This window comes from Epinephelus fuscoguttatus, linkage group LG22 (genome assembly GCF_011397635.1).
Source record: "Epinephelus fuscoguttatus linkage group LG22, E.fuscoguttatus.final_Chr_v1".
Taxonomy (NCBI): domain Eukaryota; kingdom Metazoa; phylum Chordata; class Actinopteri; order Perciformes; family Serranidae; genus Epinephelus; species Epinephelus fuscoguttatus.
The window spans coordinates 18,108,284-18,121,635 of record NC_064773.1 but is presented as its reverse complement, the minus strand read 5'-3'; the positions used below and the strand labels follow the sequence as shown (position 1 = coordinate 18,121,635).

Here is a 13,352-nt window from a genome sequence, read left to right as displayed (position 1 = left end):
GATTTCTTATGACTCATTAACAGACACTAACCCATCAAACAGGATTAAAATTAACGTCATGTAAAGTGAATTACATGATGTTTCCCAGATAATGCTCGTCAGCCTTGATGACGCAGTTTCCACATTTCTACAACTGCTGATTTATTAGATCACAGTTCTACAGAGTGAAACATGACGGCAAACAGAGCAGAAGATCTCATTTTATTAATCCTGAGGGAAATTTGGGCGATTGCAATTGTAAATTATTGTAATTATTTTAAAGATAATGCAGATACAGACTGAGCAATACAGGTTGAGAATGCAGTCAGACAGGGAGGGACAGGGATATTATTAAGTGACACTGACTGACAGACCTGTCATATCAGGTGTCATTTACTTCCGCAAATTTTTTTACTGAATGCTTCTCCACTATGTCTCCTGAAACTCTCCTGGTTTTATTATTCCTCGTGTTATTTGTGTGAAAACGTAGTGTATGCATTCTTGTCCAAATACAGCTGAGGATGATGGGAATGTCATTAGTTTTGCAGGTAATAGCTGGTAAGTGTCGGACAAATTGATCAATCTGGAATCTGATTGCTCAGTTGACTGACAGAAACGTTGTAGTTGACAGCAAACACAGTTTAGATTTAAACATTTTCATCACTAAAATTAAAGGATTGTGGGTCCAACCCTATTGGCTTATGTAACTGTCCGTCACAACAAGCTTGATATTAATTTTGAGGTTGTAAGCGGTCGGCAGGTTGTGGACACAACATTTTCTCTGGACCATAGTGATAACATAGCAAGGTCCGATCTGCAATCTGAAGTGATTGGATTAATATTTCTGTGTGTCTGAGGATGTTGCTCATTATTAGGCAGCTTCACAGTAATGACTGGACTGTGTAAACACCAATACACACACACAAAGCAGTGGGGAATTAGGGAGGTGTTAGACATTCAAACAGTGATTGCTTCATCAGCGTAAGAGGCAGAACAACAGAGCAGATGTTTAATGAATAGCTGATGGGTGCGATCAATATGAATGAATGAGAAAACAAGAGCCGATCGCTTAGTAACCGCACGTATTGATGCTGTCAGCACATGATTATGACATTGACAGTCACTGTAAAGCTAAGGCAGCACTCGTGACATGGCTCACTTTTCATGAGTGCTGCTCTCTCAGTGAGGTCAGAGGTTAACAAAGAAACTTAAAGGATAACTTAAGGTGTTTTGTGCAACTAGCCCCAGAGAAGTAAGTCTTAAACCTGTGATGTTATCAAGTATAAAGTCTGGAGCTACTCCATAGACAACAAATGGGAGCCTGATTTTGTGGACCTACTAAATGTTTTGTTTCGTGTTTTTTTTTATACCCAAATGATCTTCAGTCTATTGTAGTGCTTTAAGCTCTGAAACAGAAAATGGACCCATATACTCAGAGCATTCCTCTCGGTCATTTGTAACATCTTTCACCATCCATTGTCTATGGAGCAGCTCCAGGCTTTATGCCCTATGACATCACACATTTGACATTTAGCACTTGGATTAGGAAGGACTAATATTTGTATTAAAAATAACTTTTATACTGAGCGAGAGGTTTTAAGATTGAAAAATAAACTTGTTAGTTTTCTGGTAGACACTGGGACTCATTTATTTATTTTTATCCTAACTATCTATTCCATCTTTCTGAGGTGTACTGGTATGAGAGGTCCAAGCCAGTTTCTGCAAACCTGCACATACATGTTGCAGATTGCTTGTTTAAATCTTTATGAATGCCACCTGTTCATGAGAAGGTACACGTTTGTGAGATCCCATCATTTACATAAGGTTGCTTGCACACCGAACCTATATAACCTACTGTACTGTGTAATTTACTGACATGTCTTGTTACTTATCAGCTGACACATATACTGATACCAACATATCTTTAATAAGCTAAACGAATAAGCTGTTGTCCGGAGAGATTTATTAGTCTGATTTAATGAGATTTCAGAGACTAGTCAACATGGCAGTAACTGATTAACCAGCATTTCCTGCTGTTACTTGTGTTTGACAGATAGTGTCCACAATACAAAATATTCTTACAGTTATGTATTAAAGTATTTATTGCTCACAGCTATAATAAGAATGAAGCCTTTACTTAAATTCTTTTGCTGCTTCTGGTGGAAGCCTCACTATACAACATAAGAAATGGGCTTTCCAGGCCTGCTGTTGACCGGTGCAGATGGTGACAACAGCAGTACATCGAGTGACAGGAGGATTACAGTGTGGACAGATGGCAGCCGTGGGGCTGAAGCCAAAGTGGGGAAATACAGCAGGTGATCAGAGCAATATGGTGGAGAAAATGACCTGCAGAAAACACACTCTGAGCCCTCAAAGTTTCCTTATTCGGGGAGCAACGCAGGACCAGCTGTAGCACTGTAATTTGCAACAACATTTAAAACCAGTCTGAATTTATATAAAGTACTTTTTTCTTTGCTGCGAGCTTTTATAATAAAAATGCCATTTTATCCACAACTTTCTCTTATCCTGGCTCCACGGGCTCCCAGTAAATCATTACCCAAACCTACCATGTACTCTTGTTGCTTTATCTTAGCAATGGATTTTTTTTTCCTTTGTCCTAAGGCAAAGCATGTGACACTCTGCTCCCGTCCTGTGATGAGGCGGTTTTGAATCCAGGTCATGATCTGATGACACAACCTACTTCCATCTCTATCGTGGCTAATTCCTACTGTATCTTGAGGCAGGACAAAAAACAACACACAAAGTGTATGAGTTCACTGAGAGCTCCACAAAACCAAACACTGTTAAATAAATCACCACAGAATGAGTTATACTTTCTGGTTTGCTCAAGAAACAACACACCAGCTCCTTCCCTCAAAAATAACAGCGACAGCATGTGTGACAAAATGAAATCTTAAAGAGATTCATTCAGTGATCTGGAGGATCATAGTTAACACATACAGTAGGACATGGAATCAAGCACCCCTGCAGTACTGGGGTGAACAACATCATAATTATAACAGTACAATAAAGAAAATATAGCTGCTTATGCCCTCTTCACACTTTTGGGGGGAACTGGACTTCCTGTTTGCAAAGATATTAAAGAGTAACTAAACCACCAAACCCATTTTTTTCCAGTTGAAAACCAGTGTACATTGGTATTTAATTGTGTTGTTGATGGATTCAGGTACACACTTGATATTTTAGTCCAAAGTATTTGAGTTATGTTTGAAATATGCACATCAATTGTCTTCTACTGGCTGACACTTGGCTACTGCATTGGCTTGGATGCACTGGTGGCAACATTCGTCACCAACACGTCAAGTTACTCTGTGACTTCACTGGTATTTCAGTAAGGGCATAATGTGCTAAATGCCAAGGCCACAGGACTACTTCTTGCTAACAATAGCTAAACTTCCTCCTTTGTATCAAGTGGGACAGGCACATCCCTGAGTGAGGAGGAGCTGCCAGTGACTCAGAGAGTGTTGAAAGAACATGAACAAAAAGAAGCATCAAATAGGAATCTGTGGTAACATTAGCGAGCTAGGCTAACTAGGTACCACTTTGTGGAGGAGAGATAGTAAGTTTAGATAGCTTCTACTTTCTGAGTGGAATACAAACTTAACAGCACGATGGGTCCTCCTAAAAGCTGAAGGGACAGAGAGTTTTAATTGCTGGTGGTTGATAGCTGACACTAAATGAGCTTGTTGTAAGTTGTTAGGGTATAAACTGAAACAACCCATTAGCATGAAGTATCAAAACATCTTCAGTCAGACAATACCTGCTTTCAATGCTTTTTACGCCAGGGGTCTGAGCTTGTCATATAAGCAAACTTTCCGTTGCTGCCTTCTTCGGAGCCACTCTACTCTCTGTATCAGCTCAATGTTTTGATATTGAAATTAAAAACTAAACAAAGAACAACCCAAGAGGACGGCAATATATCATCTTCCTGTTTTCAACAGTTATCGTGAATGGATGGATGACCCTTTAAGGGTCACTCGTTAATTCAAAACACTCTTAGAACGAGCTGACATAGCAGCAGTGGCTAACATCCAACACAGGTACGCTAAACAGTCTGAGCAAACACATGCCAACACTAAAAAACAGCTTGACTCTGTCGTTATGTGTGATGCTAACAGTTAGCCCTGTTAGAGCGTGAGTGCGCTCAGGCAGACTCGCATGACTGTCTACGGTGCAGAGCTCACACTCCTGCAGCAGCTACAAACCATGCAGAAGTGTGGTGAAGTCAAACACAGTGTACTGACAGACATGGCGTACTGAGATGCGACCAAAACACTTGAAAGTATGGCTACACTACACGCCACTCCAATTACATTATAGATTTTGAAGGAAGTACTCTATTGGTATTACTATTACTTTATGGGTATTGGTAACAATTTTTGGGCATTATTTTACAACCAAAGTTGCCACAATGTCTTCTATCATCACCATCTCTTAGATTTCAGTGTTCCCATAAGAAACATCAAGCATTTGGGCCGAATATTTGAAGTCTGATTATATTTGCTTACGCAAAAAGTAAGGAGAATTAAAAAGTCAGTGACTTTAAAATCAGATGACGGTAAAACCAACCAGTGACTCACCTGCAGCATACATGACCGCAAGCATGATGGAGGAAATCCACGCGATCTGACTGTAGGAGGCATCGAAGATGAGCTGGATGTCTTTGAAGAAGACTGTGGTGGCCTTGGGGAACGCGTACGAGAAGCCTATGGAGATGAAAGATGCAAGCACCACAGCCCACCCCCAACCGCCGTCTGGTGGGGGCACGGCGGGCGGGTTTGCGGCCGGGGGCGGCATCACTGGCCCACCTCAACGCTGACTATTCACTGCAATGACAGAAAGGAAGGGAGAGAAGAAATTAAAACCAGCTTATGTGCTTTTTTCCTCGTTGCGGTTTATTTCTTGGATAATGTGTAAATCTGAGAAGTTGTTTATCACAAAATGTCACAGGTCATTACCGATGATAAATAGATCATTAAGATGACCAGCTCCAGCTCCTATTGACAGTATACAGACGGCTGTGGGATGACTAGGAAGGTGAAAAGCTTGTCCTCTGTCATTTACATGAACAACTGCCAGCAGTAATATGACACGAGAGGGACAAGGACATGCTAGAGGTCCATATCCTGGAGAAGATGTGCAAACACACACATACACAAAACTAATTATCTGTTCTAAAGAGCATGCATTCACTCCACCTGAGACACCGGACCTGCCCTGCCTAGTATTCACCTTGAGCTTGCCCCCCCCCACCCCTCAGCCCTCACACAATAATGGAAACAGGGTAAGGCTGCCAACTCATAGAAGTGTTTAAACCAGGTGCTGCTGTTTACAAAGCAAACACACCTTAATTACATGCAAAAGCAAGAGTGGAAATTGTCCAGTCACACTATACTCTGGATTTTTTACAAGCTGACACACACGTACACATCATAGTGCAACACAGGCAGCCATTGGCGCTCTCTTACTTCATTAGCTTCGCCTTTCTAATCAGCCAGGAATAACTTGCAGCTGTGTAATTAGCTCACGTTACACACAAAGATGAGCCAGTTTGGTGTCACATAAATGAACTGCCAGTGGAAAAATCAACATGTTTTCTCATGTTTGCATTGCAACATCACAAGTGAGCAATTATTTGACAGGGCTTGATGTGGCTCACCAAATATGGTTGTTACTTACTAATTGCTGCCAGTTATTACAATGAACAAGTTTTGGGGGTGTTCAAATGATTTTACACATCAAGGTAAATTTAGCCTACTTGTCCTGGTTATACTACTGATTGTAAAAACAGGAGAATATAAGTGGAGACCCGAACTTTTGTTTGGTGTGCATTTTTAATTTCTCCTAGCTATTTGGGATCAGTAGGACCTGATAAGTATAAAAAACTAAACACTGTCAACAATGATAGAGCCCCAGTGTCCTCAAAGTGGACGACAATAAAGTCCCAATGTCCTTCAATGATCTGATGATAAATTCCCAATATCTTTAAATGAGTTCTTCCTAATTAACAGTGTCTTAACTTGTTACTGTTGCTGAAATTGGTCAAATTTGTTGCCATATTAAAATACAACCATTATTAATAATGAATAAACAAGTTTCAACCATAAAATATGATCAGGCTTTGTAACTTTTGTGTCGGGGTCAGCTGCAGACTGACTTGGCAGAGATGGCTGCCATCTTGTTTTTACACTGATTAATGTATTGTGGTCTTACTGCCACTAGATGGCACAAAAAAGCATCCACAAGCGAGGACAACAGGTCTTAGTTCAGCAGAGTGAAGTATAAGGTGCAGTAAACCCAGAATGTGATGTCCTCATATGAAGTGGGTGGGTATAGCTGCCACTCGAGCAGCTATGTGACTTGCTATGTGACTTGCTCATCATACCTAAACAATCAGCCACTTTGCCCCTTGGTCTGGAAGTGGAAGCCCTGAAAAGGTGCTATGTTTGTTTAGCTAACTATAAAGTGTTAGCTTAGACAGAGGAAATTAAGGTCAGAGTTATACTGAGGGTTATATCTCACTATTTACAAAGTGAATCATGTCTTCATGTATAATGAATTAAGTAAATGAATAAAGTGGATTATTGCTACGTTAGGTCCCATATTTTTTCACTACATGTTGTAGCAGGGTTCAAATATCAAGTTGGAGGGTTTGTCCTGTAAAATGGTAAATGGTCTGCACTTGTACAGTGCTTTTCTAGTCATGGGACCACTCAAACATGTCACAGTCACACACACATTCACACACTGATGGCTGAGGCTACCATACATGGTGCCACCTGCTACTCAGTAACCATTCACACGCACTTACACACCAATGGAACAGCCACCATTGGGAGCAATGTGGGGTTCAGTATCTTGCCCAAGGATATGTCCACATGCGGAGCTGGGGATTGGACTTTTGATCTCCTGATTGGTGGACAATGCACTCTACCTATGAGCCACCCTCTTTTCCTTTTTACTTATAGTAGGTGCTAGAGCTGCCCTTAAGTCCATACTGCTGCATGCAGTATGCACACAGTTGGGACATACTATTTCTTAATAAGACTACGCCCTAAACTTTGACCCTCTTGCTTATATATCCATTATCTTGGAGATAAAACAAAACGTAGTTTGCTGAGCTCACCAAGATAAGATGGAGGTCAACCCAGAGAGCTCTGTTGTTACTTTGCAATATGTAATAACTGCATACGTTGTATATTCTAACATGTTATGTTCATAATAGAAAAAAAATTAAATAGAATATGCATTTCTCTGTCATTGTTATTTTCATAGCTATGTCCTTTTGTTGTTGGTGATAGTTATGACTGTTTTGTTCAATTAAACAATTAATATTCTTATTATCACTGTTTGACTGATCATCAGTTACTTTAATAAGCCGTAATCCGATACTGCGGCTTCTGACAGATTTCAATCAGCTGTCAAGGAGCTATTAAGCTGTCATCTGTTTTCGAACTCAGTTGATGTGACGAATCTTCCGCTGTGCAGAGGATTGTGGGTCAGAATAGCCAGAAAAGCATGCTGGCTTGCATACTGCAAAAATCAGACCAGATGTAGTACAACATCCTGGTGTTTTTGTCACACTGCATTTGACATACTATGTATTGGGACATACTACATCTTTTTCTGGCATACTGTAGAGTCAAGATATCACGGTCTCTGCTGCTTCAATGTTGACCCCCTTTTTTTTGTAATTTACTTATGTAGGCTATTCCCAAGTGTTATGTAAGTGCTATGCTAAAAGCACTAAACCACTGGAGTGCCCAACTTAACTGGTTTATTTTTATTTTGCAATAATATGTATCATAATGCCTCATCCATAATAATAAAGTTTAAATTTGAAATGCATTTTTTCTTCTCTTTGGGGCATTCACAGTAACAACAAACACAACAAAACATGATCTCCACTCAAGTGTGATTACAATGTCAATATACAGTTTTATTGTGGATGAAAGAAAAAGGATTTGGAAATGCTTATGCTATGTAATTATTTGACTCAATTAATTCATTCAGAAGAATCTCTGTGGCAGCCAAAAGAGCAGGTTGAGTTTTCTGAATGCAAGGCTAAGGTGCTTTGTCCCTTATGTTGCTGACAAATAGGAACCAACACAATACACAGCAGCAAGCTTTGTTTAAGACAAAGCCATCAACGCCCTACAAGGGAAATGGACACTTCAGTCTTTACAGTGTCTGTAAATGACCTGTGAACATCCGCTAACGACATCAATAAATGATGTCACTGTCTGTCCTTGTCGGCGCTCTCACCAGATCCAGTTGCACTCACATAGAGTGAGATGCACTCTGAGTGTCAGCAGGACTCCATTAGTGGGATGACTCACACATTTTCCGGATAAATAAATTTGTCGCTATAGAGTGTTCAGTTTGAAGAAATACGGGAAATAAGCAGGAGCTGCTGACCTGTATGGAGGCCGCAGAGTGCCACCAATATAATTATGAACTTCAAAGTGGTTTTGACTAAATAGGTTTGTTCAAACGATTAGGAATATATATTTGCTTTTAAATGATTTGATTAAAAAAGTGCGCTCATTCAGTTTCTTGTCTTCATTGATGAACTCTGATCTAAAAGTAAAGGAAGCACCGTACATGTTTGTGCTTAAGTAGTCCACACCCGGGGATAACTAGTTTACCCAGTGACTATAAATAAACTAACTCAGAGCCTGTGCACAACTTGACTTGACACTACAATGTATTGTATACAGTATACTGTACAATATCAGGGCTGGGTTTTGTTTGGGTTTTATTCCAATACCAGTGCTAAAACAATATGAGCAAATACAGGCTACTGTGGACCCAAAACAGAAACGTACCAGGGAACAAGCACCTGACAATTTACAGTGGGACAAAGGCCATTTTGAAAAGATAGGTCTTCAGTTGTTAGTTTAAACTTTCTAAGTAGTCCGCAGACTGTAAACCTAATGGAAGAGAGTTCCATAGTGTTGGAGCCACGACTTTAAGGCACAATCACCTTTTGTTTGGAGTCAGGAGCGTGAGACAACCAGTAGGTCCTAGTCAGGAGACCTAAGAGACCTACTGACGATATATGGATGGAGGAGATCACTGATGTATTCAGGTGCCTGACCGTGGGCTCTGTACGTGAGAACAAGTATCTTGGAATGAATCTTGAACCTGACAGGAAGCCAGTGTAAAGAAACTAAAATGGGAATGGGGGTGGGTTGACCTGCTGCACCTGGCTAACAGCCGAGCAGCAGCGTTCTAGATTATTTGAAGACGGTTCAAAGATGACTTTCTCAGCAAGTAAAAAGGAGTTACAGTAGTCCAGTCGGGAGGACAAAAAAGCATGGATAATCATCTCTAGCTCAGGTCGAGACACCACAGACCTGAGCTTTGCAATATTTCTTTGCTGTATAAAACGAGTAGGGGTCAACAGCAGGTAAAGATTCTTAAAATTTGACTGTATAGCTGAAGAAAGGGACCCAATAATATAGTACTGATCCCTGTACAATGCCTGAACTGACACTTTAAATTAAAAATAACGCACAAAACGACACTCAAGGGCATTTTAAACTACTTTTTCATTAATAACGCAAATTTGAACTTGAACAAAATGTTAACTCTTAACAGTATTAAGTACTCTTGAATATTAATCCAAATAAATACAAAATATTTTATAGCTCAGTCCATAGGGACTTGGCTTAGGAAAGGTGCCACTTCACCTCCTGGGCACTGCTGTGGTGCCCTTGAAGAAGACACTGTCTAAAGCAGCCCCCTCTCTCTGACATCTCTCCATTTAATACATGTATAGGTCCTGTTTGTGCATGTTTGCCTAGTTTGGGCCTATGTGTGTATGACAACAGAGTGAAATAAATTGAATTTCCCCGCAGGGATGAATAAAGTAGTATCTTCTTAGCTCGTCAGCCTTTAAAGTCCACCTTAAGAGAGCCTGGTCAGGTTCCAGTAGGCAGCTAACTTCACTCACTAACTTAAGGGCAAACCAGCTTCAGTGTAACCACTTTGTGACAAGAACTTGTCTTGGGTCTTGTAGCATTTATTTACAGATAAATAGACTTAGAAAAATCTGTTCACACACTGCAGTGCTATGTTGAACTTTACTCTGCTCTGCTTCACTTCCGGCAGTGCCCCCAGTGTTACACTCCTACCTGCAACTCGAACCAAACGGCAGTAAAAAGTTTCCTGTCGTGAGGAGTGGAAGGTGTGCTGGTGGATGCACAACGCTTGTAAGTTGTGCTGTTGTCCATGTTTTTCACACTGACGAGACGGCGTTGTGGGTGGAGCTTGCTGTTTCTGTAGGTACACATTTTACCTGCATGTCTCGGCCCCGCCCCCTCCATTGTGATTGGCTATAGCGCAGCATCGTTCAACCTCACTGTGTAAATTGCAGAATCTGTCTTGAGAGATTATATAGGAACTGGTGCCATATTGGTAGCAGGTTTTTGTACACTGTCTTACGCATTACATGTTTTTACTTTGACTATCTGCTGTTTAGTGTTAAGTTGTGGACCCAAAACCAAAACAGCAACCTAAATGACACTAAAAGCTTTGTGTGAAAGACTGGGGTGATCATTTGTCACTACAAGCCACCCCTTTCACATCACACACAGTCATTTAATCCATTGTTAATATACAAATATTTGTCAGTGCAGCTTTAATTCACTGCTAATCTTTTACACTGCTGAATTCTCTCCTCAAATAACCATATTTTATAAGAAAAAACTCTTTTGGGGCATATTTATTTGCATAAATATAAATTCAAAATGAGTCACTCTCATAACTATGATTTAATGAACAAACAAACAACAGAAATGGGACAAAATGTTTTCTTAAATGCGACAAACATTTAAAAAAAAAAAAAACACTGACGAAGAAAATTTGACTGATAAAGGTTGTAAATTTTGGGAATTAATTCCTTGAAATGAATGCAAGGTTCGGCCAACAATATGGGAAACATGCATTAATTTTGAAAATTCTACGTTTGTTTGAGTCTTTTATTTTGTAATTCTGGTTGCCAACATATTAAAGGTACTTGAGCATTAGTATTGGTAACTGTATCTGGATTTAACCATGTGGATGTCTGAATACTAACAAACATCTCTAACTTGTGCTAAAACTGCCCTGGTGAATGGAAATAATCCTCTGTGTATATCCGTTGTATTGCCCCTTTAATCAAAGTTAGAGATTATGCCTTTCCATACAGTGGGTCTAATCCATGCTAATCAGATTACAGACTGTCCGCAGCAGCACTCAGTGAAGATAGTGGTTTTGATTGATTGAACGTGACGACAATGTACGGACAAACCTCAGAACTCCTAAGCAGCTTAAATTGATGGGTTCGAATATGAAGCTCCGAACAGATTGACCATAAAAGAGCAGCTGAGGAGACGGGACAAGGCACACTTTCAGACAAGCTTGACGAATTTGGTTTCCAATCAACCATATAAGTATATAAGAAGTCAAACAAAGCAAAGTCACTATTCAGTCACACCAATGTCAACACTTCCTCTTTACTTTAGAGGCTCGGATCCCCATCATGCACTGCCTCCGCTGTGTCCTTCACCTGACAGCGCTGACTAGAAGAGAAGCTGACAGAGGAGTGACTGACAGGCTGCAATCACAGCCGCCGGGTTCTGAAAGGTGCATTAAAACACAGGTGAGGATCAAGTCAAGCCCTGTCTACACCCACTGGAAAGAGTTCAGTCTCACTTGAAAGACAAATTGGGCAGATTACGTTCCAAATCTGCAGCCAGCAGAACTTGATAGGTTAGGTGTTATGGTAACAAGAAAATTCCTTTTGTTCTCCTTCACATACAAACATCATAGTCATCTGTGTCCAGGGCTGAAAAATGAAGCCAATGTGGAAGTGCCAAAAACTGTACTTCCTCTTAAGCCTAGTTCACATTACATGATTTTCACCGCGGTTTTGACGTCGCAGAGGATCTTGAGAGCCACCTTGGGTCGGAGGTGAGTCAGCAGATAGTCTGCCACGACAAGTCCTCATGTGTGAACAAGTCTACGAGCAAGTTGCCCCCCTGTCTGCGACTGGGACTAGATATCTGGCATGCTAGAAAACTGGAGAAGTGTGACACGACTGACAAAGAGCATCAGCCAGTGAGAGGCGGGATACGTCCCAAGTCAGCACACAGGAGGACGGAAGAAATGTGAGGAGGACAAGTCGTAGGGTTGCCACTTGCCAGGTCCGCTTATTAGCTGTGACTTTGGGCTTGTTTCTAAAGTGGAGTTCCTTATTTGGGCTTGCTCCCTAAACATCTACTTTTTCTATACATAACCGTCTAATAAGTTATTTAAACACATGATAGTCGCTTCTTTTGGGCTTGTTTCCGTAGCCCTGGTTGCTTGTTTCTTTCCCAAGATCTGGCAACGCTGACAAGCCAGCACGCAACAACAACAATGGCGGCTTCCACAAGATCACGGGGAGCGCATTGTGTTTGGACCCAGGCCCTGGAGGCAGATCTGATTCAACACTGGGAAGAATATCCATGCCTTTACGATGTGTTGTCTCCAAGTTAAAAAATGAAGTTTGGCGACGTCGCCACATTATCTGGGGCTCTGTCGGCAAGGGCTCGGTGGAGAAATCTTGTGGTGTGCACACACAGGTTGTGATACAGTTGGCGAAACTCCTGCTGACAGAAACACACGTCGCCAGGTATGACCACTCAAAAGATTACGATAGTCTCTGCGATGCAAAATCAAAGTGAAAACTGTGTAGTGTGAACTAGCATTAATGGCCATTTGAGGCTGCCTCCAAGCCCCCAGGAAGAGCACCGGCCTTTGAAGCCAATTTAACATAGTGGTTAAAGTAGAACTACAATGTCTGGGTTCGTCACATGATGCCATGTGGCCTAAGAAGACTGTCTAGATTTGATCCATTCAGTCCAGTAACATTTCTTAAGTCTAAAAGAGCTGCATTGCACAATTAAATCAAGTTAGTGGAATGTTAAACCCGAAATTAGCTGCTTGGCCGCACTCAAAGATCCAGGTAATGTCATACTGTGGAATTAGTGTGTTTCTCTGAGCAACTTCCATAGCAATGAATGGTGGCCCACCTTCAATGCTGTATCCAGTTCTCGTTATACATCCACAGACACCATAGACGAGTCAAACCTGATACACTCTCATGTTAAAATGCCAAAGTTAACAGCAGCAGTGAAAACGTATGTACTGGTAATCCATCCAACAGCTGTTGAGATATTTGACTCGGGATCAGAAATGTCAACGTCATGGTGGTGCTCGAAGGAAAGTCAGGGAATCACTTCAGTCAACAGGCTTCATCCTCTGGCAAACATGACCTTGTGGACAATATTTGATGGATATCCATTTAGTAATTGTTGAGATAT

The 13,352-nt window shown here is 41.0% G+C and overlaps 1 protein-coding gene across 1 annotated transcript in view; it reads right to left on the bottom strand.

The window, feature by feature from the left end:
• LOC125882567 (monocarboxylate transporter 2-like) overlaps positions 1-13,352 on the bottom strand; it is a 46,258-nt gene that overhangs the window by 22,193 nt on the left and 10,713 nt on the right. The window contains exon 2 of the mRNA XM_049566345.1: positions 4,581-4,826. Within this exon, the coding sequence (XP_049422302.1) occupies positions 4,581-4,797 (217 nt within the window). The 5' untranslated portion in view covers positions 4,798-4,826. The remainder of the gene's footprint in view (positions 1-4,580; positions 4,827-13,352) is intronic.